The sequence below is a fragment of the Myiozetetes cayanensis genome, unplaced genomic scaffold (assembly GCF_022539395.1).
Source record: "Myiozetetes cayanensis isolate MyiCay16 unplaced genomic scaffold, myiCay2020 scf2-11, whole genome shotgun sequence".
In the NCBI taxonomy this organism is placed as follows: domain Eukaryota; kingdom Metazoa; phylum Chordata; class Aves; order Passeriformes; family Tyrannidae; genus Myiozetetes; species Myiozetetes cayanensis.
This window is the reverse complement of record NW_026087411.1, coordinates 18,590,014-18,616,410: the sequence shown is the minus strand read 5'-3', so window position 1 is coordinate 18,616,410 and position 26,397 is coordinate 18,590,014. Positions and strand designations below refer to the sequence as shown.

General features: G+C 41.6%; 1 protein-coding gene and 3 non-coding genes across 4 annotated transcripts; all 4 read left to right on the top strand.

The window, feature by feature from the left end:
• Positions 1 to 101: 101 nt before the first annotated feature.
• Positions 102 to 25,282, top strand: WDR43 (WD repeat domain 43). The gene is made up of 18 exons (XM_050316455.1): positions 102 to 329; positions 4,819 to 4,953; positions 7,498 to 7,619; positions 12,744 to 12,864; positions 14,041 to 14,180; positions 14,677 to 14,779; positions 15,807 to 15,871; positions 16,230 to 16,401; positions 16,910 to 16,996; positions 18,798 to 18,929; positions 19,349 to 19,486; positions 20,263 to 20,349; positions 21,740 to 21,771; positions 22,565 to 22,628; positions 23,481 to 23,594; positions 24,001 to 24,070; positions 24,691 to 24,746; positions 24,842 to 25,282. The coding sequence occupies exons 1-18, from the start codon at positions 117 to 119 to the stop codon at positions 24,959 to 24,961; spliced, it is 1,971 nt and encodes a 656-aa protein (XP_050172412.1). The 5' UTR covers positions 102 to 116; the 3' UTR covers positions 24,962 to 25,282.
• On the top strand, positions 8,027 to 8,104 carry LOC126640825 (small nucleolar RNA SNORD53/SNORD92). The gene has a single exon (XR_007629155.1). It is a non-coding gene; the product is annotated as a small nucleolar RNA SNORD53/SNORD92 (small nucleolar RNA).
• LOC126640826 (small nucleolar RNA SNORD53/SNORD92) lies at positions 14,300 to 14,383 on the top strand. Its single transcript, XR_007629156.1, has one exon. It is a non-coding gene; the product is annotated as a small nucleolar RNA SNORD53/SNORD92 (small nucleolar RNA).
• LOC126640824 (small nucleolar RNA SNORD53/SNORD92) lies at positions 17,751 to 17,829 on the top strand. The gene has a single exon (XR_007629154.1). It is a non-coding gene; the product is annotated as a small nucleolar RNA SNORD53/SNORD92 (small nucleolar RNA).
• Positions 25,283 to 26,397: the final 1,115 nt, after the last annotated feature.

The window sequence follows — 26,397 nt, the reverse complement described above, 5'->3', positions numbered from 1 at the left end:
CGGCGCGCGCGGCGCAGGCGCGCAGGGCGAGCACGCGGGGTGAGGGGTTGGGGGCGGGCCCGAGGGTGAAGGGAGGGAGGGAGGGAGGAGGGGGCGGAACGATCGCGCTGCCCGCCATGGCGGCCCCTCCGTGCGCCTTCTCGCCCGGCGGCGGCGGCGGCCGCCGCCCCTGCCTCTTCGCCGCCTGCGGGCCCGACGGTCGCCTCCGCGTGTGGGACGCGGCGGCGGGCGGCCGCCTGCGGCACGAGTACGTGCCCTCGGCGCACCTCAGCGCCGCCTGCACGTGCCTGGCCTGGGCCCCGCCGGAGGGGAGGCAGCTCCCCGGCAAGGTGAGGGGGATGGGGATGGCTGAGGGGGGTGTGTGTGTGGGGGGGGAATGTGTGGGAGGAATGGGGATGATGGAGGACCCCCCCGTCCCTGAGAGCGCAGCTCCTGACGCGTGGCCGCGGCCCGCTCGACTTCACCCCGCCCCTCACGGCGCCATGTGGCCGGGCGGGCCGGCGTGAGGGGTCCCGCCGAGCTCCGCGGGGCTCGGGGCTCAGGCACGGCCCGTCGTCCCCTATCGCCTTTGGCGGCGGTGTGGCCACGTGTGGGGCGCCCCCCGAGTTGGGGGGGGGGGAAGGGAGGGAGGGGACGTAAATCCGCTCCCTCCCCCCCCAACCCCGCCACCCCGCCATCCTCCGGCCCGGATGGCGCTCCACAAGGTGAATCTCACGTGTTAGTGGGGGAAGCGGCTTCTAGGGGTTTAGTTGGGGTTTTTTGCCCCTTTTTTTTTTTTTTTTTTTTTAATCAAAACAAAAAAAAATTTCGGTGGAGGCACTGACTGTGTAAAAAAACATCTGTCTCGTATAAACCTGCATGGAAGAAGCCTTCCTTGAAAAAGGAGCAAGGTATGTTTGACTTCACGGCGTGCCTTGCGTCGGTCGAAAAGAGGTGGTGCCGCAGAGCAGGTCGGCTCTGTGCACTCACTTAGTTCACATTCCAGTAAAAGGCTCTGTCTCCCCACGCTTCCTTACCCTTGGAAGTACTCCTGTGCAAGCTGCTACACTATCTGGGATGCATCTTCTCGAGCCCAGGAATCCTGCAAGAAGGTATTCAGGAGTTTTGTTCACAGCACACATCAGAGGGCTTGGATGTTCTCCGCCTTGAGCAGAGTTTAGTTAACTTCAGGTGAACACTGAACCTGAAAATATGCGGAGGATATACTGAGGTACCTTTTTATCCTCTTAATGTTGAAGTAATCCTATTTTCTTTAACTAGAATGTACCATTTCTTAAGGAAAAAGGATCTATCACTTGGAAAAAGTATGTGAAGTCCACTAAGAAGGAGGAAGGGCTTTTTGAAGTGTGTTTTGGTACATCAGCAATTCGGTGTATTTGAAATACTGTTAAGGGTATTTTAAAACGTGTAACACGCAGATTACCAACCCAAAAGGCTCTCCTCAGCCGAGCAACTTAGTCCCTGAACTTCGAGAGCTCCCAGGACACACGAAGAATGTGGTAAAAAGGGTTAGTTTTAGATTGGCTCGAACCTGTTCATCTGTCACACAACTTTGAAGCAAAAAAGAATGGGTGCATTAGTTGCAGAGCTGTGTAGGTGGTTCTTTGCTCTTAAATGAATTTAAACTGGCCTGTAAAAATGGGGTTAATCTGTTCTGTATGGAGTCAAACTCAAGCTGACACTGCACTGCTGTGGTGCCTTAAGTCAAGCACAGGGAGGTCTCTGAGTGGCTTTTAAAATTTTTGTTTAAAAAAAACCCCTTTTCTGGAGATCTACCCCTGAAACCCACAGGTCCTTGGTTTTAACCTGGTTTAGGGTTATATGAAAATGGACCTAATCAGACACCATTTGGCCACCTCTCAGTGCTTTCTAATTATTCCAGTATTTTGAGTGCTGTCCCCTGCTTGAAAGTTGGTATGTTTTCAAGGGGAGCTGGAAAACATACTGTTTCTTGGAATAATGATGCCATAAACCTTCGTAAATCATTGGTTTGTCCTTAGACTGAGGTGAAGAACTGAAGCTATGATGGTTCTGCCAAATACATTTTATTAAATGTGTGTTTTCTGACATTACTTACTCTTACCTGTTGCTGGAGAATTGACATCTAAGTAGTACTACGTATTTGGTGTTCAGGGGTAAAATTGTGCCAGTAGATGTCTATAAATGGTGTTTGGTCTAATGACACCTAAAGTAAGTATGTTTTGGACTGCTGCCATTTTAATGAAGGCCGTGTGTTACAGGGGAAATCGAGTTTTGAACTGCGGGCCCTGGAATTGCTGATGTAGGAGTGGCTTACTGGGATGCTCCCTGCCCATGTGCTTCCACAGTGTCAGTGCTTCCCACGTGCAGTGTTCATCTCCTGCTGCTCCATGTGGTGCCTTGTGCAAGAGTGCACCTCCAGCATTCAAAATACCTTCTTCCTCTTTCTTCCTAACAAGCTGCAACTGATCTGTCATCATCGACTGTCAAGACCTTTAGATTTCTCCCCATTTCGGTGATTTAAGTGCTTTATTTCACATGACAGCAGCAGAGATTGGGTTTCTGTTTAGAAAGAAAAGTCTGTGGCTTACCTAGTCAAGTAAGAACATGATGGAAAAATGTGTGCACAGTTCCTTTTCAAATAACTTCTTTTAACCCTCTCGCTAATGAAAACACTGCTTTTTCAGGCAAAGTTGAAGGATTTCTAAATAAGCTTGAGTTTCCATAAATAATGGAAAAGAAAGAGAAATGGAAATGGAAAGAGATCAAATGACAAGGATACTGATACTTAGTATAGTTCAGCTCCCCTATCCTGTCCATGAGAACAGGGTACTCTTCTATTTAAGACCCCGATCCATAAGTGAATCCCACATGGATGTTTACTGCAGTTGGCAGACTGTCTATGTACTAATGTAATGCAGGGTAGAGAAGTTTGATTGATTTTTCTTTTTTTTTAATAGTTCTTAAGAGTGTTTTCTCAAATCATTTCAGACATTAACAGGTGTCTGAATTTTCCACTGGCATTTCTTTGTGCAAAAATTTCTGACGAAATACTCCACTGATACTGCTGATAAAGGGTGGTCACTAAAGAAATGCATGTGAAGAAAACCCTTGACTTCAGGAGGAACCTTTGCTGCCTCTTGCTTTCTTCTTGGCACTGGAAATAACTGTGCACTTAAGTGGGAATTCTGGTGTACTTTTGGGTTGTTCAAGGGAAATTTACCATAACAAACTGAGGGGTGAAAGGGAGTGTGAACAAGTTTCAGTTAAAAGATTTATGCAAGGGAAGAGAATAAAGCTATTCTTAACTGATTTTGCTTTGCAGTGGAAGTGTGTGGGGTAATTAGTAAAGCTACATTAAGAGCTTGAAAAGTACCAGAAAACACATAAATTGTATTTTCATCTCCACTCTCTTTGGCCCTTGCCTTTGAATGTCAGACAGCAATTTCAAAATTGCTTAGTTGTCGTTGCTGCCCCAAAATCCAGTAGTTAAAACTCTTCTCATATATTTTCTTAAAACCTGCTTGATATACCTGGTTGTGCTTTGTGACTGTGATGGTTTCTCAGCATCTGTTTTTGTAATATTTTATAAACACTTCTCTTTCCAAGGAAAGATGAAGCCTAAACTAATACTTGCAAAAACCACAGTGTAATTTTTCTCAAGAGCCTGTTTCTGATGTAAAAGTTATCTGTATTTTGATATTTCTTGGCCTAAACAATAACACTTTTCCTTGCAGAAGGTGTCTGTATTAAATATAGGGGATAAGAAAGTCACACTTCAAAGAACCAAAGCTTTTATCCTGCACTGTTAAACTTGGACATCTTAGTTGTAGTGAAGACTCCCAAATCCTGATTGTCATTGTATATATCTTCTGCTTACTTGTCAGTGCAAGTAGACTGTTGTGTATAGGAAGCATAAGCTTGCATATAATTCTTAAATTGGAGAAAATGCTGCGATGTAACAAATGTAAGGAGACTTAACAAGGTCCAATTTAAAAACTTATCAATAGCGTTAGGGATGTTTTTCTCATCTGAAGTCTTTGAACAGTGTTTTTATTTTCTTTTTTTTCATTTGTGTGTGTGTGATTAGTTATGTGGGATTAACCCAGTGAGCATAAATGCAGTGGCTTCTTCTGCCCTCTTTAGTTTCACAGGAGCCAGTTTTGTTTCTTCTCCCCCTCCCAGTGATATGCTCCATGCAAAAACAGCTGACGTGTTTTTGGTAAAGAGATGAAGTAAAATCCCCCCTTGAATTGGCTGATAGCACTTGCAGAGCAAGAGAGTGAAGATTTAAGAATTTCCTGATCGTAGGAGGACCTCTGGTACCGACAACAGGACTTGGGCAGAGCACTTATTTTCAACTACTGTCATTTCCCCCTGTGGAGTTTGGTAGTACTTTCTTCATAAGAAGCATTATGAATACTGAATATTTGCAAGACTCTTCTGAATAGCTTTGGAGAAACAAAAACATCCGGTCATTCTCAGTCAAGCATTTCCATTTTGTGGGTGAAGTGTTCTGATTGTGTTAATCTTTACTTCTGCCTCTGGGACAGGAACTTTGTGGAAAAACTTGAATTATTTCCTCCCGGCATGGATATGGTTGGTAGGGTAGCAAAATGGCCTCCACCAGATGTTTCCAAGTGACTCCTAGCAACTCTCTTACCTTGTACATGATGGTACAATATGGATCTCTAGGCTTCTGTGCACTTCAGTGTCTTCATTTTGTGTCCGACTGGGTCTCAGACTTAGGGAGTTTTCCCCCCCCCTCTGCTTTATCACTGTGATTAGCCAGTCAAACTAATTAATTGTATGGTTTCTCTTTTTTTATTGTTTTTCCAGGATGGCCCTCAGAGGAAAAAACGGAAGTCTGAAGTTGGAGAAGTGGACAAGCAGTTAGATATCCTGGCTATTGGTACAGCAGTTGGTAGCATTTTGTTGTACAGCACAGTAAAAGGAGAATTACAGAGCAAGCTAGTAAGTAATACAGACTTCATCAAATGCTACCAAATACTGATGGTTTTGGCCAGTTTAGACTGAAAAATCCTGGTTTTGAAGTTAATGCAATATCTTAACGTTGGCCATGGATTTGTTACTTTGCATTAAAAATAACAGTAGTGATGAAATGCCTAACCTGGAGAGTTAAATCCTCTGTGGAAGTGTCATACCCTCAGTTCCTTTATGGTATTGTTGGAGAAAAGGGCAGTACTCATCCAGTGCTTGGGAAGGTGTCAGATTGATGAACTTTTCTATAAACTTACCTCCCTTGTGGAAGCTTTGGAGCTCTCTCAGCACATCTCTTACGAATGATACACACTGACTTGCATTTTACCTTTCCAATTGATAATGTCCCTGTTACTTCCAAGTAACTTGGCTATAGTCTTGGGTTATATAACAAGCAAAATAAATCCAGATGAATGATTGTGCAGTATTTTGAGATACTTGGGCATACTTTTGCTTCTAAACTGTTAGTTATATGTACAGTGATAAGTGTACATGAATTTAGAGAAAGCACAGTAGCTAGTTAGTATCAGCTCTGTTTTATGGAAGAAGTATGCTTGAAAACTATGAGCAAAATAAATATGTTTTCAGGTTAAAATTTAGTTTCAGTTGGATTGAAGACACTGGCTGCTCTTCTATAGGAGCAAGGCAGCAGATGTTATTTCATGAGTACTGTGTTTTTTAAAGGTAGGTCGAATTAAAAGATTACTCCTGTTATTAGAATAGAGACATTACTTTTAGCTGTCCTTATTGAACAGAATATCTTTCTGCAGTGTTGTTTGTTTTGCTCAAAGCTGATTTGCAGGGATACTTCTGGGAGTAGTCTGAGCAGGTTGTTACTGGTCCAAATAGTGAAATTTTATAAACTTCATGAAATATCGTCATAAATGATTGAAGGGTACATTTGGAGCTGCAAAGACTGTGGTTATTAAGAGGAGTGAGTGATACCCCTTGTAGGGTCTTCTGATCTGATGATAGCTTGCTCTTGAATGCTGATCTAAAAGAGGAGGCTCCTGATCTCTGAGTGCTCTTAAGGAAGCAGGCACTTAGATGACCATCAGCAAGACACCTTTGCTAGCCTTTCCTTTGAGTAAATGTCATGCTGTTAGCCTTGTTTGGCTGTGTGTGTAAAAACAGTAGGCAAGGCAAGTTTTTGTTAATTCTGAAGTGCTAGAAAAACCATAGAATCATAGAATATCCTGAGTTGGAAGGGACCCACGAGGATCATCAAGGCTCAACTCCTCCTCTCCTGTGGTGTCTCACCATGAAAGGGAAGGGACTATGCAGGTGCACAGATGCTTGTGGTTGAAAAGGAACGACAAGAGTCAAAGGGTCCACAAAACCTTAGTAGTAAGTTACATACTTGGCATGGAAATCAGTAAAATTTAGTCTCTTCTAGTGTAAAAACATGGCAGTGGATTTTGAGTAAGGGATAGGGTGAAAGAGAATAGAAAGATGAAAAAGCAGGAGAAAGAGCGAAAGATGGATCACCAGTCCTGGCTGCAGCGTCGATCCAGTTGATGGGGTGTCCAGTGTCCTGGGCTCGCCACTTGGGCTTTGTAGGGGTACTTTTTTATAGACAAGTCTTGGCTCCACCTCAGAGCCAAGTTTCTTACTTTCTGTGCAGTTTAGTTACCACGTACAGTTTGTTCTTCTAGACTTGTCTGGAAATGGGTTGGAGGGTTTTGGGGGTCTTTGGTGGTCTTGATCCCCCCTACTGGGTGGGCCTTTGGTCATCAGTCAATGCCCATTTTTCGACCTCGTTCCCACACTTGGACTTTGCTGTTGTGCTTACCACCAGGAGCCAGAACAAGGACATTTGTCCCAGAAAAGTGCTGCCCTACCTTCACATGGCCCCCTTCTCCATCCACATCCTGTTCTTTCTCACAACGTGCTCTTGCCAACAATCCTTGGTGGGCTCCATGGCTCTCTGGTGGCTCTCAGTGTTTGAGACACATACGTTAGCCCCTGATCTTCTAGGCTTCTACATGACCCTGCACGGGGCCACCCCAAAAATCACACCATGTGTCTGAAAGCATTGTCCAAATGCTTCTTGGACTCTGGCAGGGTTGGTGCTGTGACCACTTTTCCTGGGGAGCCTGTTCCAGGGCCCAACCACCCTCTGGATATTATTTTCCTAATATCCAAACTAACTGCCCCCAGACCCCCTTCCTGCCATTCCCTTGGGTCCTGTCACTGGTCACCACAGAGAAGAGATCAGTGCCTGCCCCTCCACTTCCCATCGTAAGGAAGCTGTAGACCACAATGAGGTCTACCCTCAGTTTCCTCCTCTCTAGGGTGAATAAACCAAGCCAAATTACTTATGTGCATGTATCAAAATAAGAAATATCTTATATTTGTATAACTTTATATGTATGTTTGTCTTTTAAACCACACACACTCTCCAAGTTGCTAATGATTTGAATTTAATTCTTGAAAGAGCACTTTATTCACACTGCTGGAGTGGGGAAGACTCAGTAGTTGATACTTCAGTGAGTTGACCCTCTTAACCTTTTGTAGGATGGTGGTCACGACAGTAGAGTAAACTGTGTAAGATGGCATCCAGACAACTGCTGCTTGTATAGCTGTTCAGAGGACAAACACATTGTGGAATGGAACACACAGACCTGCAAAGTAAAGTGGTGAGTGATGCCAGTTTTCAGTCAAATTTGTTTGCTCTTGCTTTTGTGTTTTTCCTCCCTTGCAGGTTTTAGTGAGGCCCCTTTGGAAGTGGTGCACTCTGCTATCCAGGCTTCATGCCCACTGTGCAGAATTGACTGTTGCTGTTACTTTTCTGAGATTAGAAGTGGTTTTATTAAGGGATGAAAGAGTGATTGTCATCCTCCGTGTATTGGAAAGCCTGGGTGAAATTGAGAGGGATTTGGTTCCCTCCACACTAACTTTTAGTGGGACTAAAAGACTAGAAGTCGCTCTAAATTATGGAAAATCTTAGTTCTAGATAAAATCCTCAAAAACAGAGTGCAGCAGATACTGGAAGACCTCATCCCAGTTGAACCTGTTACATGCACCTGGCTTTGCTCAAAGGGCCTTGCTATGATGATAACCCACCTGGTTTCGCTCACTACTGATGTGCAGTGGGGACAGTTCCACTTGGCTGTCTGAGCAGGCTGCTACTGTTGAAACTACTGTTGAGCAAAATAGAGCTTAGTACAGAGTAACAAGATGTCTGTTGTGGGCATTTATTTTCTTTTGTAATAAAGTCAAACTGTTTTTAAACTTAAAGAACAACCCAAAATTTCTATTAATAGTCCTGGTTATCTTTCTTCAATAGAAGCCTAGTATGTGATGGCCCATTGATCCTTCTCTTGATGTGTTTTCTCTTTCATAACATTTCCACTGTTGTTTTAGTACTGCAGCTCTCTTGGTTCTGTTAAGGTTGGCATGGGCACTGCAGGCAGTCCATCGTCAGTAGCCTCTGTGATTTCCCTAAAAAAGACATGCATCCTTAGATGGCATTGAGACACTGACATAAAGTAGCAGAAGACAGCTGCAAAATCTCCTTCTACCATTTCTTTTTAGGATTAAACACACCCAGTTCCCTCATCTTTCCCTCTTCCATTACGTACTCTAGTCCCTAAGCTGCCTTCGTGGCTGTCCATTGAATTTAGTCCACTGCGTCAGTGACTGTTTTGTACTGCCCCAGACTGGATGTGGTGCTTAGATGCAGTTTCAGAAGAGTTGCACAGAGCAGAGGAATCACCTTCCTTGACCTGCTGATGACACTGTGGCTGATGCAAATCAGTATGTAGTTGGTCTCATTTCCACAAGGACTTCCTGCTTGCTCATGTTCAACTTGACTATGAGGACCACAGGCCTCTTTCCTGCAAAGCTACTTTCTAGCCATTTGTCCCCAGCTGGTACTGGGGTTTTTCCATCCCACTTGTAGGCCTTTACATTTTCCTTTGAGCTTTTAGATTCTGACAACCTGTTTGTTCCCAGGCCTGCTGAGATGCCCCTGAGTAGCAGCCCTGCCCTCCAGCATATCAACTGCTCTCCCTGATTTGGTATTGAATGTGAGCTTGTTACGTGTGCATTCTGTCCTGTTTTGAGATCATTAATGAAGACTTGGGCAATTATGGAGGATATTAAGCAATATTGGGATGTCCTTAATGACACCAGTAATTGGCCACCAGCTGATCTTCATACCTGTGATCACAACTGTTTGAACTGAGTGATGCAGCCTGATTTTACCCTCCTTAGAGTCCATTCATTCAGGCTTTGTATCTCCAACTTGGCTGCAAGGAGACTATGTGAGACATTGTCAAAAACATTGCTGAAGTCAAGTTAAATGGCATACATTGCTCTTTTCCCATCAAGCAAGACAGTTGTCTCATTAAGAAGGCAATCAGGTTGGCTAGACACAATTTGCCATTTATAAATTAATGCTGAATGTGCCCACTGACTTTTCTGACCTTTCAGTGCCTGGAAATGGCTTCCAGGTGTATTTGTTGTATAACCTTCCCTGTTTCCTGGATTCTCCTTCTGTGGATATATTTTGTCTTTTCTCTTTTTTTTTCAAGTCATCAGAAATTTCTCCTGAGCCTGTGTGACTACTCAAAATGGTATCGGAGTCTTGTAATAACACTGGTCTTGGGAGTTCTGGATGCATCCCATTCAATCTTAAGGAGTCACAGGTGTAGAATTTGCTGCTGTGATCCCTAATTTGATGTCCCTTCACTATGGCAGATGCTACTTCTGACTGGCACAAGCTCAAGAACATGGGAGGCCCGTGAGACATTGCCCTTCAGTGCTTTGGCCTTTTCGGTGTACTGAATGGGTCCCTACACCATTCAGCATCAGCTCTGCACATTCCTCAGTCATCATCTTATTGCTGATGATGTGCTGTGTGTAGGTGTCCTTTTGTTGGCCTTCACATTCCCTGCAGGCTTGAATACCAGCTAAACTTTGGCATTTTCTGTTGCTGCATGCCTGGACAATATTTCTGTATTCTTCTATGTAGTCTATCTCGACTTTCACCTTCTCCATACTTCTCTTTTTGTTCTTTTGAGGTGAGTCAGGAGTTACCAACTTGGCCAAGCCAGCCTTCTGCAGTAACTGGTGATTTCCTGCTCATTGGAGGGGACCCTTCTTTTGCTTTGAGGAGGTTATCCTGGAAGAACAACCAGCTTTCCTGGGTCCCTGTTTGCTTGAGGGCAGTCACCAGTGTGATCCTGCCAATCAGTTCTCTGCATAAGTTGCAGTCTGCTCTTTTGAAGTCCAGCATTGTAATTCTGCTGTTTATACTGCTCTTGTTTTTTCAGGGTTCTGAATTCCATTGTCTTGTGGTTGCTATAGCTGAAGGTTGTAGTGCTTTTTTTTTTCTCCTTTGAGTGGCTGATCCAGTAAAAGTCACCTTTCATAGTATGGTTGCGAAGCACTTGCATCAGGAAGAGCTCTTCAGCACTTGCCAAGCAGACTTGGACTGGATGTGCAGTCCTGTGCTGCCCTTCCAGCAGTTGCTGGGGTGGTTAAAGCCCCTTAAAAGAGCCAGGGCCTGGGATTATGAAGATTTATCAATTTCTTGTTTACTGGACAATCTGTAACAGATGTGCACCGCTGCTCCCTTGTTGATCTCTTCTCATACCTGCAAGTTCTGCAGTGGCCCTTTGCCTGTTTCAGAGGAAAGCTCTGTGCATTCATGCTACCTTTTTATGTGGAAACCCCCCCCCTTCTCTTTGCTTTTCTGGCATGTTGTTTCTAAAGTACCTTTGTAAAGGTCCTTGTCTTGCAAGGCATCCAGCTGTTGTTCCATGAGCCCAGTGAGATCAAAGCTCTGAAGCTGCCCATGAACATGTAATTCACTCTCTTTGTATCCCACAGTGTGTGTGTGTGTGTTCATGTACAAGTACTTGAGATGAGTCCCAGACATGCTGCTTTCTCAGGAAACATGAGAATTTTTTCAGTCAAGCTTGTTCTTGGGTGTTTCACTCTGCTCCTGTCCCATGCCAGGGACCAGGGAGGGGGAGGCTGTGGTTATGAAATGTAATTAGAAGCATTGTGTTCTTTCATTTTAAAGATGGCAACAGAAAATAATTCCCGGAGTGTATAGATTAAAAGTACACGAGCCATATAACATCATGATTTTTAGCTGAAGATTTTCTCTGGTAATATTATGAGTCGTATCTAAGATGGCTGAAATTGGGAAGAGTACAAGAAAGCAATTCTCTTAAAATTTTGCCTACTAGAAGGAACAAATATCTATAATAGTTGCTCATGCCCAATGTACATGTGAGCGCTTGCATTCTTTAACGCTTGTCAGGACCTGGAAATTAGTATTTGTATAACCCACAGAGAAATCAAGATGGTTGCTCCTGGGGTAGAGAAGTGGTATTCAACTTTTTTCTTTTTTTTCTTTTTTTTTTTTTTCATTTACAGGCTTCTAGACATGTTTCTGTAGAGGTGTAGACTGCTAGACAGGCAATAGAAACCATATGGCTTTAGTCTTGACTTTCCTAACTACTGTAGGAGTACTCCATAGGGCCACTTCAGGAGGTCTGTGCAGCCCACATGAAATCTCTGGCAGAGGGACAAGACAGTGTTTCTGAAGAGGCAAGGCAAGGTGTTGCAGAGAGGTAGTCTGAAACATCATTCTGGATGACTTCTTGTTTCTCTCTAGCTTTTTCATGTCTTAAGTACTCTGACTACTGCCAGAGGCATTCTGGACATCTTATGCAGCTTCTTGTTTTATGAGATCATGTTTAAAACTCTTTCCTGTAAAAATTATGTGAAGAGTATCCAAACTGAAAACCAACAGATTTTTGCTCTGTCTTATGTTCTGCCGTCTACTTTAGACTTGTCTTTTTAGAACATTTGAAAATACCTTATTGGTTTAGATTATTAAATGGTTTGAAATTCTTAGTCTTGACCCCTTCTTTGGAAAAGAATACAAAATTGTGTCATGCTCTCTGTAAGGTGTAATGCTGTTTGTCAGGTTTGTGGGCTGTAAAAGTTTCAGCTTCTATCAAAAGTGATACAGCAAATGATCTCTGTTTGGAAGACAGGAGAGGCATTACTTGGGCATGTGAAAGTTACTTGGAGGTATTCCCAGAAGAGCTGTTTACAGTCAGAATGTGGTGTGTTGCAGGCTGTGTCCAAACTGTAAAGGGTTTGTGTTCGTGCTTTCCTTGCAGTTTTGTCCTGTGAGCAACATGTAGTATTTGTATTCCTTCAAAACAGATTTCAGGCTTTTCATGACACCGTATTTATTTTTTCCCCTTTTTATTTTTTTTAATTATTATTATTTTTAAATAGTGCTTTGAACCACAGAACATTAAGGTGAAGTTTGGTTTTGTCAGTGACATTGACAGACTTGAGAGGAGAACCAGGCAGGAACTGAATGGGCTTTGAAACTCTGAATTTTAGTGTTGAGAAGGCCTTTCTGAGTGAATTGGTGCAAGTTTTTTGGACTATGGTGCACAGAGAAGTCTTGAAAATTGATGGTATGGCTCTTTTTGCCCTATTTTCAGTAGTAGAGAACTTTGAGAGAGGAACATTTCACTATTTAATAGCTTTATATTATTGAGTTGTTGCAGTTTTTTGTAAACTAGTTCAGCAAAATCCAGAAGCAGAATAGCTTTGATCTAATCTTTGACTACTTAAATTACTATTTTTTTTAAATTTTGCCTTATATTTTCCATCATGGTGGTTGTGCATTTTGAGATCATCCTAATGAATGTTGTTGGTTTTTTTTTTTTGTTTCTCCATCTTTCTCCCTTTGTACAAAAACCCCTCCATCCAAATTCTAGTAAGTGGAAAGGCGACAATAGCAGTGTCACCTGTCTATGCATCAGTCCAGATGGAAAAATGCTGCTGTCAGCTGGTAGAACTATAAAACTGTGGGACTTGGAGACCAAAGAAGTCTACAGAGTAAGTACCTCTGTACCTCTGTTAAACTAGATGCAAAAAAATACCCCTCTTGATTGGTGACATTACTTACCAAGTGTTCCCTGATCAGACATCTGAAAATTTCACTGTGTGTGAGGAGACAATTGGCAGTTTCGGGATTGCTGAAAGCTTTTGCTCTCATGATACCCTAAACTGTGGTTTCAACTTCCTGCAAGTTGAATGAGGACATTAAATTCCTATTCCTGGGCATGCTACCAGCACTCTTTCTCAAGCCTGTGGGAGAAAGATGGATGCTGTTCTTTTTCATTGGGTCCCTGCCTGATACCTCTCTGGCAGGAGAACTTAGTTCACCACCCTATCAGTTACTGCTGGCTTGGGTTTGCCTGTGAGCTCCCTGACTTGTAACACGAGTTCCCCTCCATGAAGCCTTCAAGTTTCCTTGCTAAGCTTTGTGTAAATGGTGGCATTACCAGTTTTGCTGTTGAAACAGCTGGAAGGCATAGGAGCGAACTCCTTTTTCCCTGGGCAGGGCTCAGACATGAGCAAATAGCCAGGCTTTAGGTGATCCCTGAGTGCAGCCATGTTCTCTTGCCTGCCAGCAGGTAGGACACAGCTGGCCTCTGAATCTCCTCGTACTTGCTGTCAGGTAAGTCACAAAGCACTCATGTGTGCACAGGTGCTGTTACCATGGTCTTGCTGGCTCATGGCAACTACCGTGTATGTCTGCATCCTAGGATGACCAAAACCACTATTTGCAGAAGTAGATTGAAGAACCATTTTTTGGGGGCCTGGGGTGATGTGTTGCACAGACTTAGTGTGTCAGCACATCTGTGTGTCCGTTCTTAAAGCTGAGAATGAAACTAAGAATCTAGTTTCATTTTGAAAGTTAAAGTGTAAAATTGCAGGGGCAGGGGGGAATGCTTTGTGACAGAAACAGTAGTACAGGTGGATGTGATATCTTTTGCATGAATTTAGTCCCAGTGGATTTGCCTTTGATTCCTCATTTAACTTTGAAAATGCTGATAAATATCTGGCCAGACAGAGAAATGCAAGGAAGCTGATCGCTAGTTAAAAACACCACTGAGTTGTCCTTGTTGACACTTGAATCTTTCCTAGTGTTCTTTGTTAACTAATGTTTTGGTTTTTGCAGTAAGGCTGCTTATGACAATCACTGAAAGATTCTGTTTTTTCTCTTAGCATTTCACAGGCCATGCTACATCAGTGTCATCATTAATATTTACCACAGTGAAACCTATGAACGAAAGCATACCTTTTGATGGGATTACAGGACTTTATTTCTTGTCTGGAGCCATACACGACCGATTATTGAGTGTATGGTATGTAAGCTTTTCATAATTTGTGACTTTACTTGTGATCAGTATTGAGCACAGACTTACCACGTGTGTTCTGAACTCTGATTAAACAGAAGGTGAAGCAGAAGGGGCACTCTGGAAAAATGCAGTGATGATCTCTTAAATGGTGGTTTCGACTCACTGATTGTTGGGTGAAGACGTGATTTTCCTTGGCTGTGTCTGAGCATGCTTCCAGTTGCCATTTGTATCACCACTGTGTGCCAGAACATACTGTGTAACAAAATTCCTTGTTCTTTGCACTTGCTGTAAGGTTTATGTAAAGTTTTCTTGCTCAATTTTCCCTGAGAGTTATTTGCACTTGGAAGCTAGAATATCTTCTAAGCTGAAAACTGAAAAGTCAGCAGGATACTTTTGAATGTGGTAGATGCTACCACAGTTGCTAGTGATTTATAATGCTTGTCAGGTGCAGAGAGTCCTGTTTGTGCTGTGCTAAATAATGTGTACTGTTCATGTCTTCCAGGCAGATCAGGTCAGATAGAAAAGAAAAGAATGCTGTGATGTCTTTTGCAGTAACAGATGAACCAATTTTTGTTGACCTGACTGTATCAGAAGTCAAAGAAGAGGTAGGAGCAACAGTCTGTAACCATATATGTTCAACAATTTTCAGTTATCATATCAGTTTCCATTTAAAGGTCTAAAGAAAGAAACTTGGTTTGTATTTAGGTTCTCTGAGGCAGAGATGAGATCTGAATGCCAATTCATGTGTATAAGAATATTTATTACAGGTGCATTTATAAAGCTGATAGTTTGAAATACTCCTTATCAAAGCAAGAAAAGTGCAAATTCAGTGGTTTTTCTCAGAAATTTTGTTTTTGATATCGGAAATGTCAGTTGTTTCCTATTTAGAACAAGTTAGTAATCAAAATGGTTGTTAGAAATTGGCAGCAAAAAAACCCACAAAATAGATTATTTCTAAAAATCTGGTTTGAGTATGGTCCTGTTTGTTTCTGATTTCAGGTGGTTTTGGCGATGTAGCAGTATTTGGAATTAACTAGCCTTTCATGAATTAAAGTAACTCATTGCCCAAGTTGCAGTTTTAGCAAGGACAAATCTTTCAAAGCAGTTGCCTTATGAAAAATATGTGCATGTAAAACATGTTAACAAACTGTTTCATTAATTATATAAAACATTTTTTCTTCTGCTGTCATTAGAATTTCATGCTGTATTTTTCTAATGTTTCCAGTTGTTCCCTCTTACTGCATGTATTGGAGGGTATTCTGTAATGTACCCCTGTCATTTAACTGTTCAGAGGACTCAAATCAGTTTCTTTCCTCTAAGCATATTTACAGTGTCAGTGCCTTTGTAGGCCTGTGCCTCTAGACACGTCTGCTAGTGTGCAAACTGTTCAAATTGGCATGTATTAGTAGAGATACGGTAAAGCACACTTAGGAGTAGTATTTTTATCTCCTAATTGTTCTACTAAATGGCCATGAGTTGTTATGTCTTTGATCTTCCTTACAGATTTAGTTTAATGTGCTTAGGCATTGAAAAAAGTCAAATTGTAGCTTTGCAACTGTCCCTTGATGTCCTGTATTTCCAAGAGGTTTGTCCTTTGATCTAATTAAACTCTGTTACTGTGCTTTCTTTCAGCCTGTAAAGTTAGCAGTTGTGTGCAGGGATGGGCAGTTGCATTTATTTGAACATATCTTAAATGGGTAAGTTAGTACTCATCTTGGGGGTGTCTTTGGGAAGATTACTGTAAGGCAAAGTTCAGTTTTGTTATTCTACTGCCTTTAAGTTCTTGTATCTGCTGCAAATCAGCTGGTTCTTTGTCTTGGGTTGCTGGACACATTTTTTGAGAACTTGTTTGTTGTGACTGTGCTGCACTTCAGTATTAAGTGTGGCTTTAGCCCAGATTTTGTGTCTGTGCCTCATGTTAGCCATCTGTGAAAGCTGTAAATGGCTGAGATTGCTGAGTACCTGCTCATGAAAGGTGCTTAGATGTGCAGGATACTGAAGTGTTCAAGCTAAACCTCTTGGAATTCTTTAATTTCTTTCTTTTTTCCCCCCCAGTTATTGCAAAAAACCCTTAACATCAAACTGTACTATCCAGATAGCAACACCTGGAAATGACGGGGACTCCACACCGAAACCAGTCCCTATTTTAGCAGCTGCGTTTTGTACGGACAAACAGTCTCTGCTGCTGGTGTATGGAAACACCTCACAGCCTGTCATAGAGAAAGTGGTATGTAAAACTTACCAGAGGGGGTTTGGATTCTCTTTATATCGACTGTATTCTGCTGTCAGTTGGAGAAATTTGTGGGTTTATTGTTTTTACTTTTTGTACTTTTTTGAAATTATATAACAATACAAAACATATTCCTTGCCCTTTTTTTTTGAGAGCTATGACCATTGCCCCAGAGCTGTTTCAAAAGGTCATTTGTATTCTTCCATTCTTATAACTAGAGTATAGCTTGACGTATTGCTGGCTGTTTCTTGCCTTTTCAGCTGTTACTGAGTTAGGCCATGGAAACTGGTTTTGACAATGTTTCAGTTTACCTGTTTGAACTCCTTTGTAGAGCATAGAGATCTGGTAACAAAAGGCAGATATGCAAAGGAGCCGCAGTTGTAGAATGAAAAAAAAGGTTCATTCTAATTTATGCCTCTGGAATTTGTTCTCATCTTTAAGTGGCATAATAAATCACAGGTATGAATGTCAAATATATTAACTGGTTTTGTTCCTGTCCTTCTAGTCTTTGAACACCAGTGAACCGCACATATGTTTGGTAAGGGACATCCAGAAAGTGTTGTCACTTAAAACAGATGCTGCTCTAACAAAGGTGAGCTTTGCCTAAAATGCGGTTTTGTTGCTTCTCTTTTACTTTGGAAATGGTAGGATTCACTTAAAACGAGATTGGATTTCTGGATGGACCTGTTCAGAGCTGCAGCGATAGCTACTGATGTCTGTAGTGCTCAGGCAGGAGTGCGTAAGAACTCTGTGGCTCCTGTGTATCCTGGCACATGGGAAGGAACACAGTGACCCTCCTGTTGTCAGCAGGTCTGCTTGAGAGACAGGACTCGTTGGTGGGGTTTTTCTGCTTGTGATCAGTCCTTCCCTTAGAGTCTGTCGGTTTGTACGGCCTCTTTGACCCTGATGGTTTGGGGTGAAGGTGGGATGGCTTGTTTTGGAGTCTAAATAAAATGTAATGGAACCTTAAATGGCACATCCTTTTGGCTCTTTCTTGATGTGGCCTTTATGTGTTCCTACCGACAGGGACCTGGGAAGTGTGAGCTTGGCGTTTACATGGATGGCAGCAGTGTCCACTGAGGCCACTTGCCACTGTTTTCTCTCATGCAGGATCCCCTGGGTGTTTAGAGACAGGCTGTGGAGTTCTTAATCATTGTGCATATTCAAGGCCTTGAAGATGTGAAATGCTTGGAGTATCAGTGAAGTGAGCAGACAGCGCTGTTTTTCTGACCCTAAAGTGGATCTGGTGCTCCATCAGCCAGGCGGGGTTTTGTGCTGTTTCCTCAGCCCTGGAGCTGGTGGGTAGCAGAGCTGAATTGCAGTGAGAGGTGTAGGAACTCCCTGGCATGCAGTGATGATACCCATCTTGGTTTCGCTTCTTGCTGAATTCCAGTGAAGACGCATTTCTCTTGGCTGTCTGAGCATGTCGTGTGGGGAGAAGGTCAGCGATGAGTGTGGTGAGCAAAGGGGGCAGTATTTTTAACACCATTGCTGTTCTGTGTTAAAATTCTTGAGCCAGAAAATGAGTGTTTTCTACTTTTACACACAGCGTATGGAAGGTGCTTTGCTCACTGTAGTAGATTATGTTTATATCACTTCAGTGGGCACCCAGCAGGGCTTCCACAAGTGCAGAAGTTTGGGTAGGTACTTCAAAAAAAGGTCTGGACAGAAGTGCTGTGGTTAAAAAGTGTTCTTGAAGTAGCTGGTAGCATTCTTGATATTCTGGAAATGGCATATACTCCCTTACATCCTCTGAGGGTCAGGGGAGCATTTGATTATTGAATATATTGCCTTTAAAATTCCATCTCCTCTGTGTTCATTGAAGATGATACTTTAGCTTGCTTGGTATAACCTAAGGTTGCTCTGTCTGTCACCATCATCATAGTCTAATTCAGACAACTGAGTTCTGTGTCTGAGCAATCCCAAGAGGAATGTAGGTGGGATTGACATGAGTAGTAACTACCTTTTACTATTACATTGTGCTGCTTTTTGTGGTGAGTTACTGCCTTCCAGTGGCTGCTGAATTAATCTGCATGCGGTTTTATGGGGCTGACTGTTAGTACACGTGGTATCTATTGCTAGCAAACATCCACTTATTTGTTGTTGCATACAAAGGTGTACTTCTGTACAAAAGCTTGCAAGAAAAATAATTCACAGGTGATTCCAAAGAGACAGCTGCTTTAGTTAATTATGAAAATTAGCTGACTGTTACTCGAGGTTATTCATCGTTCTTAAAAAATGTCACATTTCCTAATATATATGTCAAGAAAATGGGTTGTGTCAGGCTGGTTTTACCATGTATGTGTGAGTCTCGGAATAAAATTAGTATTTTAAATTGGAAGAAAACCCAAGGTATTATCAATTCATGCAAATGTGGTATCTCTGTGTCCTAGGTAAAGACGCCTGTTGTGAACTCGGACACCAAAGTTCTAGTGCCTGGCATTCCAGGACATAGTACAGCTGTCAAAACTCCAGCCTCGGGAAAGGAGAAAAAGAAAAACAAGAGGAAACCAGGAGAGACAGAGGTAAAGGCCTTCCTCTTTTTAAACACAGCAGTAATGGAGAAACTAGAATCATAAATCATCACTATGCCTTCTTTTGGTGAACTTGAATTTGCTTTGTTTGGCGTGGAAGAAAGGCTAACGATACCATCTTTTTGTATGGAAGAGAAATTTCCTTCACTCAAGCCCTGTGTGCCTTGTCCGTAGTTTTGCCACATTGTTGCAGAACTTTGTGACATGCTTGTGTCTGTCTGTCTGTGCCAAAGTATATCAGTGTCTTTCGGTCAAAACATTTCTCATGCTATCAGTACATTTAAAAGAATATGCAAAATTCACATTATTTCCCAGAAGAATTAGAGGGAATGCTGTAAGTCACTTTGTTTTCAGCTGATATTTCTGAGAAGCTGCACTGAAACAGCACTGCCCTTATTTTCCATGTGCAGGAGAGCATTGAGGAGCGCCTTGGGGCATTGGATATTGATGTGAGCAAAGTAAAAACTCCAGGTGGCCTTCCACAAACAGACAGCTTAGCCGTGCTGCTGGTTCAGGGCTTGGAAAGCGATGATGCAGAAATCTTAAATGTAAGTGTTGTGAGCTCAGTGTGTGCTGTTCAATTTATTTACTGGGGCTTGTGGGGAGCCGTCTGAAAGCTGGGGAGGCTGAACAGTCAAGATCTGTTGTTTCTCCCAGCTGCTTTTGTTGCTAAAGGGAGTGGTATTATGAATTATAGTGGCAGTACTATTTTTTTGTTGTTATCTACCTTGCCTCCTGAGTAAATCCATGAACTAGGAGGCACTTCTTTTATGATAAATTTGTTATGTCACAGTTCAGATCTTCCCTTTAGCTTGAGCTGGAGTGTAATCTGTGTTTAGTCTCCTGAGCTTTCAAGTAGATAGTGTTTGAAAAATGCTTTGAAGACAACAGTTTCACTTGAAAAGCTTACTGGGAGGAAATAAAAGTACTGGGGCACAGAAATGTTAAGATTTTGACACCAAATAGAAATTTCTTGTCACTGATGCTGATGAAAAGCATGCATTTACAGAAGTCAAACAGAAAATAGCAAGAGAAATTTTAATGTGCCTGTGATGCATCATTTCGAACATGAGACAGGTGGGTTAGAGGCACTGGCAGATTGTTTTAGATGGATTAATCGAGTGTCTTACTTAGTTAATTGTAGCTGACTTGGAAAATGGAACTCCTTTTCATAGCGTATCTTTTGCTCATTATCCTCATTTTAGCATACAAAGGTAGTGGAGTAGAAAAAGAGATTAAAAGCCAGGAATTTTTGATTGTGCTGATTGCTTATACACATGTTGGATCTGAATGATTCTCTGATCATATTTTTTCATCTTAACAGAAAGTGCTTAATACAAGAAAGGAAAACATAGTCAAGAACACAGTAGCCAGAATGCCTATATATGCTGTCATTCCACTGCTGCATGAGGTAGGAGACACTGGCCTTCTTGTACTGTCATACAAGCCACATGTGGTTTGCATTCTAGCTGGGGAAAATCCAAGATATGTCTCTTTGTTTTTACTAAAGAAATTGGTTTGGTACTTCTAATGGGTCAGCAATGTGTCTTAATTTATCTCTGATACTCTCTTTGTCTTCTCTGGCTGAAGCTTAAGCAAAGCACCAAGTGCTGCTGTCAAAGCTAGGAAGAGCATTAGATCATGTAATAGTATCTTAAATGATTATGTGGGGAAAAGAAATGGAAGAGATTAAGCAAAAGCATGTTTAGTAATTGGCAAACAATTACCATTACATCTTATTTTCACCTACTAACATGGATGATAATTTGAAGCATGAAAATAGCAGTGCTAGCCAGAGCAAGCTATATGAGCATAAATACGCCAGATACTCACATGAGAGGAAGAAAAACAGAATGCCCACTTAGAACAGTGAGTTTACAAGACACTTGGAAAATGAGGGGTAATTTCTTTCCTGTTTTGAAAATAATCAGAAGCCCCGTTGCTGTACTTAAGCTTTGCAACATTATTTAATAGCAGTTTTAAAAGGGATTTGGCTTCTGAACTGCTTATTAAGTGATATTAAATAAAATCTGTGTTTGGACAGAAATATTTTAATGATTAGCCTGAACTAGACATTACTTTTTAAACTGAATGTCAATTAGTTGCTTTTGTTATTGAATGACATCTACAACAGAAGTTAATGGTTAGATTTCTTGTGGTTTTTAATGTGCTAGCCACAAATAAGATTTAATTTTTACTTATAGTACTGATCTTAACTGAGTTATGCAGATGTCCTGGTGCTATATGTATAGTCTTGCAGCACCTCCTTAGGCTTATGTTAATGAGATGCAGCATTTCTTCCCTGGGACCTTTGTCAGGGCAATTTAAGTGCAAGTGTTTGACTGTATAATCTCAGTGGATGGACAGACCTTCATGTAACTGCCTTCCCCGGAGCTTGAGATTTGTTCTAGGAAGTGGCCTTTACCTGATACTACCTTCACTTGTTTCCCCAAATTGTCCACCTTGTAACAACTGCTTTACTAAGCAGATACTCAAAAACATATAAAAAAGGTGTTTCCCTCTACTCACTCCTGCCAGCTTTAAGTTTTGCCAAATATATTTCCTCTTAAGAGTTACAGCTTTCTTGCAGTCATGAAACTCAGCTTGTGTTATCAGCCTGTTTACAGGATGGTAGAGCCAGCAATGTAATTTTCTGGAGCCTGGCTATGGTTAATCTTAGCAAACTTCAGATGTCTGGTGAACTTTCTGCCGCAGTATCGGGCCTGTCACATGGATGTAATGTTGGGGTTTTAAACTCACTATGTTTGTTACTTATTGCTGACTATTTTTTGTCCTTTTAGCTTACGAAGAGACTGCAGGGCAACCCATACAGGTGAGACAACTACAGTTTAATTCACCTGAAACTTTGTGTGTATGTTAGGGTCCCTCCCACCACCTGTATGGTTGATTTCCACAGTAACTGTAATTAAACTGCAGCATCTGGAGGTAGAAACTCTCACCTGATTGTGGATGCAAAGAGGAACTTTAATTAAGGCTTTCTCAGGATGGCTGAAGTGAAATTAAAAAGGGAAAAGGATACCTGAAATAAGTGTGTAATCCCAAGAATGTAACTGAAATCCCCACATGTTGACAGTGTGAACCTGATCAATATGTAAGCTAAAATAGCTATCACATTTTCAATTTAATTATCAGCTTATTAAGTTTATTATCAAATGTATTTAGACTTCTCTAGGTATTGTATTTAATAACAAAACCAGCTTCTCCCCCATCTTATGTTGCCATAAGGACAGCTCTGCTGAGACTAGCTGTACTGAATTGTGGGAGTTAGGTTGGTTTGAGTTTTATTTTCCTAAATATAAATTTCCTTATTGGAGGAGGAGAAAAAAGTAGCACGCTTTGATCTTTTATTCACTGAGACCTCCCATAAAAGATGTCAGAAGCACAGACTCCTGAACACATCTCGTTTAGTCCCTCACTGAAGTGTCTGTTCTTTCCTAGCAACTTACATATCTCATCTGGATAGCCAAACTGTTACATTTCCATCTGCATTTATCTTTTTATCTAACGAGAAAGGAACACTTTCTATGGAACTGTTTAGCATCTAGAATGTGAAATGGGGTCTCTCAGCCAGTATCTCTTTGATACAATTAATTTATTTTTTCCAGTGCCTCACTAATGGTTCGATGGCTGAAGTCTGTTTTTACCCTACATGCATCCTACCTTTCCACAGTAAGTATTTTACATTAACGGAAATGCACTTAAATAAAACCAGATTTAAATGATTAAATAAATGTATACTCTTCAGGAATCTGTCTCCTGCTCTCCACATGTGGCAGTGCCCAAATCAATGTACAGAGGACTATACTTCTGCCACTTTTGCCAAACTACTACACATTGCTGATAAATTGTCTGTCTCAGTCATTCATGACATAATTACAGCCATCCCAAAGTCAGTTCAAGACAATATATTCACACCTGTGAGAGGGAACAAAATTACTGTCACAAAGAGTGATCTAGTTTGTGCCCCTAAATCTTACGTAACTTAGTTTTCTTTGCTCTTGTAATACTCATCCCAAGACTGTCTTGGGCAGGGCACTAAATGTCATAGCTTCTGGGCTGAAGTCCAGCCTTGCCTTACAAGTGGTTGATGCAACACTCTTACTGGATTAAGAAAAAGGCATTTTTGGCACTGTCAGTTCTTTCTCCCATTTATTATAGGATTGATGAGCTCCAGAACTTGTACATGTTGCTGAGGCTGCCTTTGTTCACTGGTGTTTGTTCAGTTCCCATTTACACAGCTTTCTGAGTAGTGCTTCGACATATGTGTAGGGCAGTGACTGTGCAAAGGAAAAGTAGTGTAAGAATTGCCACTTTCTGAAAGTAGATGATGTTTCTAAACGTGGCCAAGTGTTAACTGATCAGGCTTCAGGTGATTTCTGTGAACACTAACTCTCCCTTCTGTTTAGAATAATGTGAGCAAGGGTTACTTGCCCCAAACACACAGAGGTAGTTTAAAATAAAAGGATGTTTGGGATGTGTTGGTTGACAGCTTCATATTTTTTTCATCTGTCTTCTCCCAAGTTGCCAGACCTTATTCCTCAGCTGGGAATGTTATACCAGTTAATGGAGAGTAGAGTAAAGACTTTGCAAAAGCTTTCCCGTCTGCATGGAAGACTCTTCATTCTTGCCAGCCAGGTGAGCTTCAACTAAATAACATGAGATACGCAGTTTTGTTTGCAGACTTCCTCCTGTTGTGATTGCATCTGATGGGACCTGTCACTGGGAACTGTACAGCGAGATTGATGATGCTCAGCCACTGCACTTAGTGGACTGTCTTGTCAGTCTGTGCTCTCTGGAAGTGTTGCACGTTTTGTCCTGCCAAATGTGACTACTGACCCATAAAGTGGTATAAACTTCAGAGCAGACGCCTCTCAAATTTTACTTTGTCATTTGTACTTGTTTGTCTGTTAAACTACTATTGTAAATTAATTAATGTGTGTCACTCTTGATGTAGACTTCATTTAAATTGTTATGAGTTTTGTTGCCTTTTAAGGTTGAAGTATATGATTTCATCTAAGGCTAATCTTCAAATTCCATTCAGGTTGCAGCATCAGAAGCAGTTCAGGATGTACCTGAGGTTAATCAGACTGCAAAGCTGGTCTATGAGGATGGTAAGTGTTGTATGCTAACTGAATTCAGCTCCTGAATTCACATGACACCAGCACTGGTGGCTGTTAGTCATGCTGCTCTGCTTATCTACCAGAGTACAGGCTGCAAATAGAGAGTGTTTGTGGGATGTCCATGGCAGTAGAATCTGGCTAATGATGGGGACATCTTGCAGCTAGTTGCTCGTTCCTTCCCCTCCTTTTATCTCTTTTAATTCCCTTCCATCCCTGCTTCACAAATGATCAAATCAGGGACTTGCAAGTTCAGTATGCTGCTTTTACTGACCTGGCAGCCTCACATTTCTGCTGTTACCTGCCCTTCTTCTAAGGTAGATACAAATCAAGGCACTTCTGCATTTGAGTCAGTAAGACATCAGTGTAGTGGATGTCTCTGTGCGTGCATGTACACTTCCAGTTTGGCTTTTTTCCTACTGTGTCTTCACACTGTATACTCATAACAGAAGTGACTTGTTCCTAATTGTTGTTGATTACCTCATCTTGAGGTAGAATTAGTTTTGGAATTGAAATAGAACAGTTTGAAGACCTTGGCAGTATGTGGGGTTGGGCCTTGTTTGCACAATTTTAAAGCCTTTTCTCCAGACTGAGAAATTGTTTTCTCTTTGCAGAATCCTCGGAGGAGGAAGGCTCAGATGATGAGATGATTGCAGATAAAGACTCGGATGTAAGTGGAGCTGGACCACATCTTCTCCCACTTGCTTGTAACAGAAATGGTGTGACTGACAAGGGTTCAAACATTTGTTTTATTTTTTTCCCCAGGAAAACTGGGATGAAGATGAAGAAAAAGAGGAGCAATCTGATGAACAAGACATGACTGTTGAAAAGGAAATCAATGGTGATTCTGATTTGGAACCAGAAAATGAAAGCGAAGAAGAATAACAGCTAAAAGAATGATTTTAGCAGTTTGAACAAGTGGGCCACCAACCTCTTTAATTCTGGATCATGTTGCTGAAAGATGCTGTATTTGCATATCAGGAGTGCAGAGTCATGCACGGCCTGTGTGCAAAGGCACATGTGGGGCACTGTGCATTTCTGAATCCAGAATGTTTAACCGTGCCAGCCTTCTCTCGCCCTATTTCCCTGCGCTTACTTATAGAAACATTTCTTCCACCTCATGGTCAGATTATGCCTGTCATGTGGACATGCATTTGTATCTCAAATGAAATAAATATGCCACCACTGTTTGTGTGGTAAACTTGGTTCAGCTTTACATTGAATTTGTTTCAAGTATTGAAGGATCAAAGACAACTGGTCTATACCTTTCTTCCATGCTTCAGTTAGCAATAGCAAGTGGGCATCCTGCTGATTTTTTTTTTTTAAAAAAGGAAACAAAACAAAAAAAAGAAAAAAGATATTTTTGTAATATTTAAATTCTATACTGAAATTTTTTTCCCCCTTGCCTCCCCTCTTTCATTGGCTTAGCCATGCCTTGGCAATATCTAAATGCCAACCTGACTTAAAAAAGGATTTTTTTTTATTTTAACAAATTTGAACTCAAGACTTTTATATGTACAAATCAATGACTTTTCTTGTGCTTTAAAAGGACCTTAGAACTATCACTGGCTCCTAATTTTGTTTTAATGGAGGCTGTATATAAGTTCAGTGCTAACCCAGAGGACAGACCGTGTTGAGGTGGGTGGGGAGAGGAGTGAAACAGGGAAATGAGAAGGGGAATTCTTGTGAATACATAGCACAAGGCTATATCTTTACTATGGATTTTTAATCTCAGTGGCAGAACAAGGACAGCTATTTGCTCAGCTAATGGAAGCTGAAGTGGTGCGAACATATTTTTAAGAGCAAAACAAGGTAAAAGTTTGAGCCATTCACCACTATAATGTACAATAATATATTTGTCTATAAATGGAGCTGTTGCAACTAAATACCACCCTCTTTGTAAAGTGAATAAATATACATCTCTTTTACCAAATACCTGTCCTGTGGTGTTTGTTGAGAGAGAGCTTAGGTAGCTATGGGTGGTGGTTAAAGATGAAAGCAGATTTCTAGTGGAGGAGGAAACAAGTCTAGAAGGTTACAATGTTCTGCAAAGCATCTGTTGTTACTGATTTCTTGTCTTCTTTTCATCCTGTCTGTTGATTTGTCCACTGCTTGGATTGCATTGGGGTTGCAGCATTTTCTGGAAGTGCATGAAGTTATGTCATGGAGAAGGCTGGAAGAGGTGCTCTTGGTTTTGGAGATGTGGAGGTAGAAGGGCAGCAGGTGGAGGCTTTCTGTCTTTGGAGGGTTTTAACTAACAGTAAATGAATGTTGTAATACTTTATAAATCTGGGCTTTATTTTTTTTCAGTTCTGAGATAC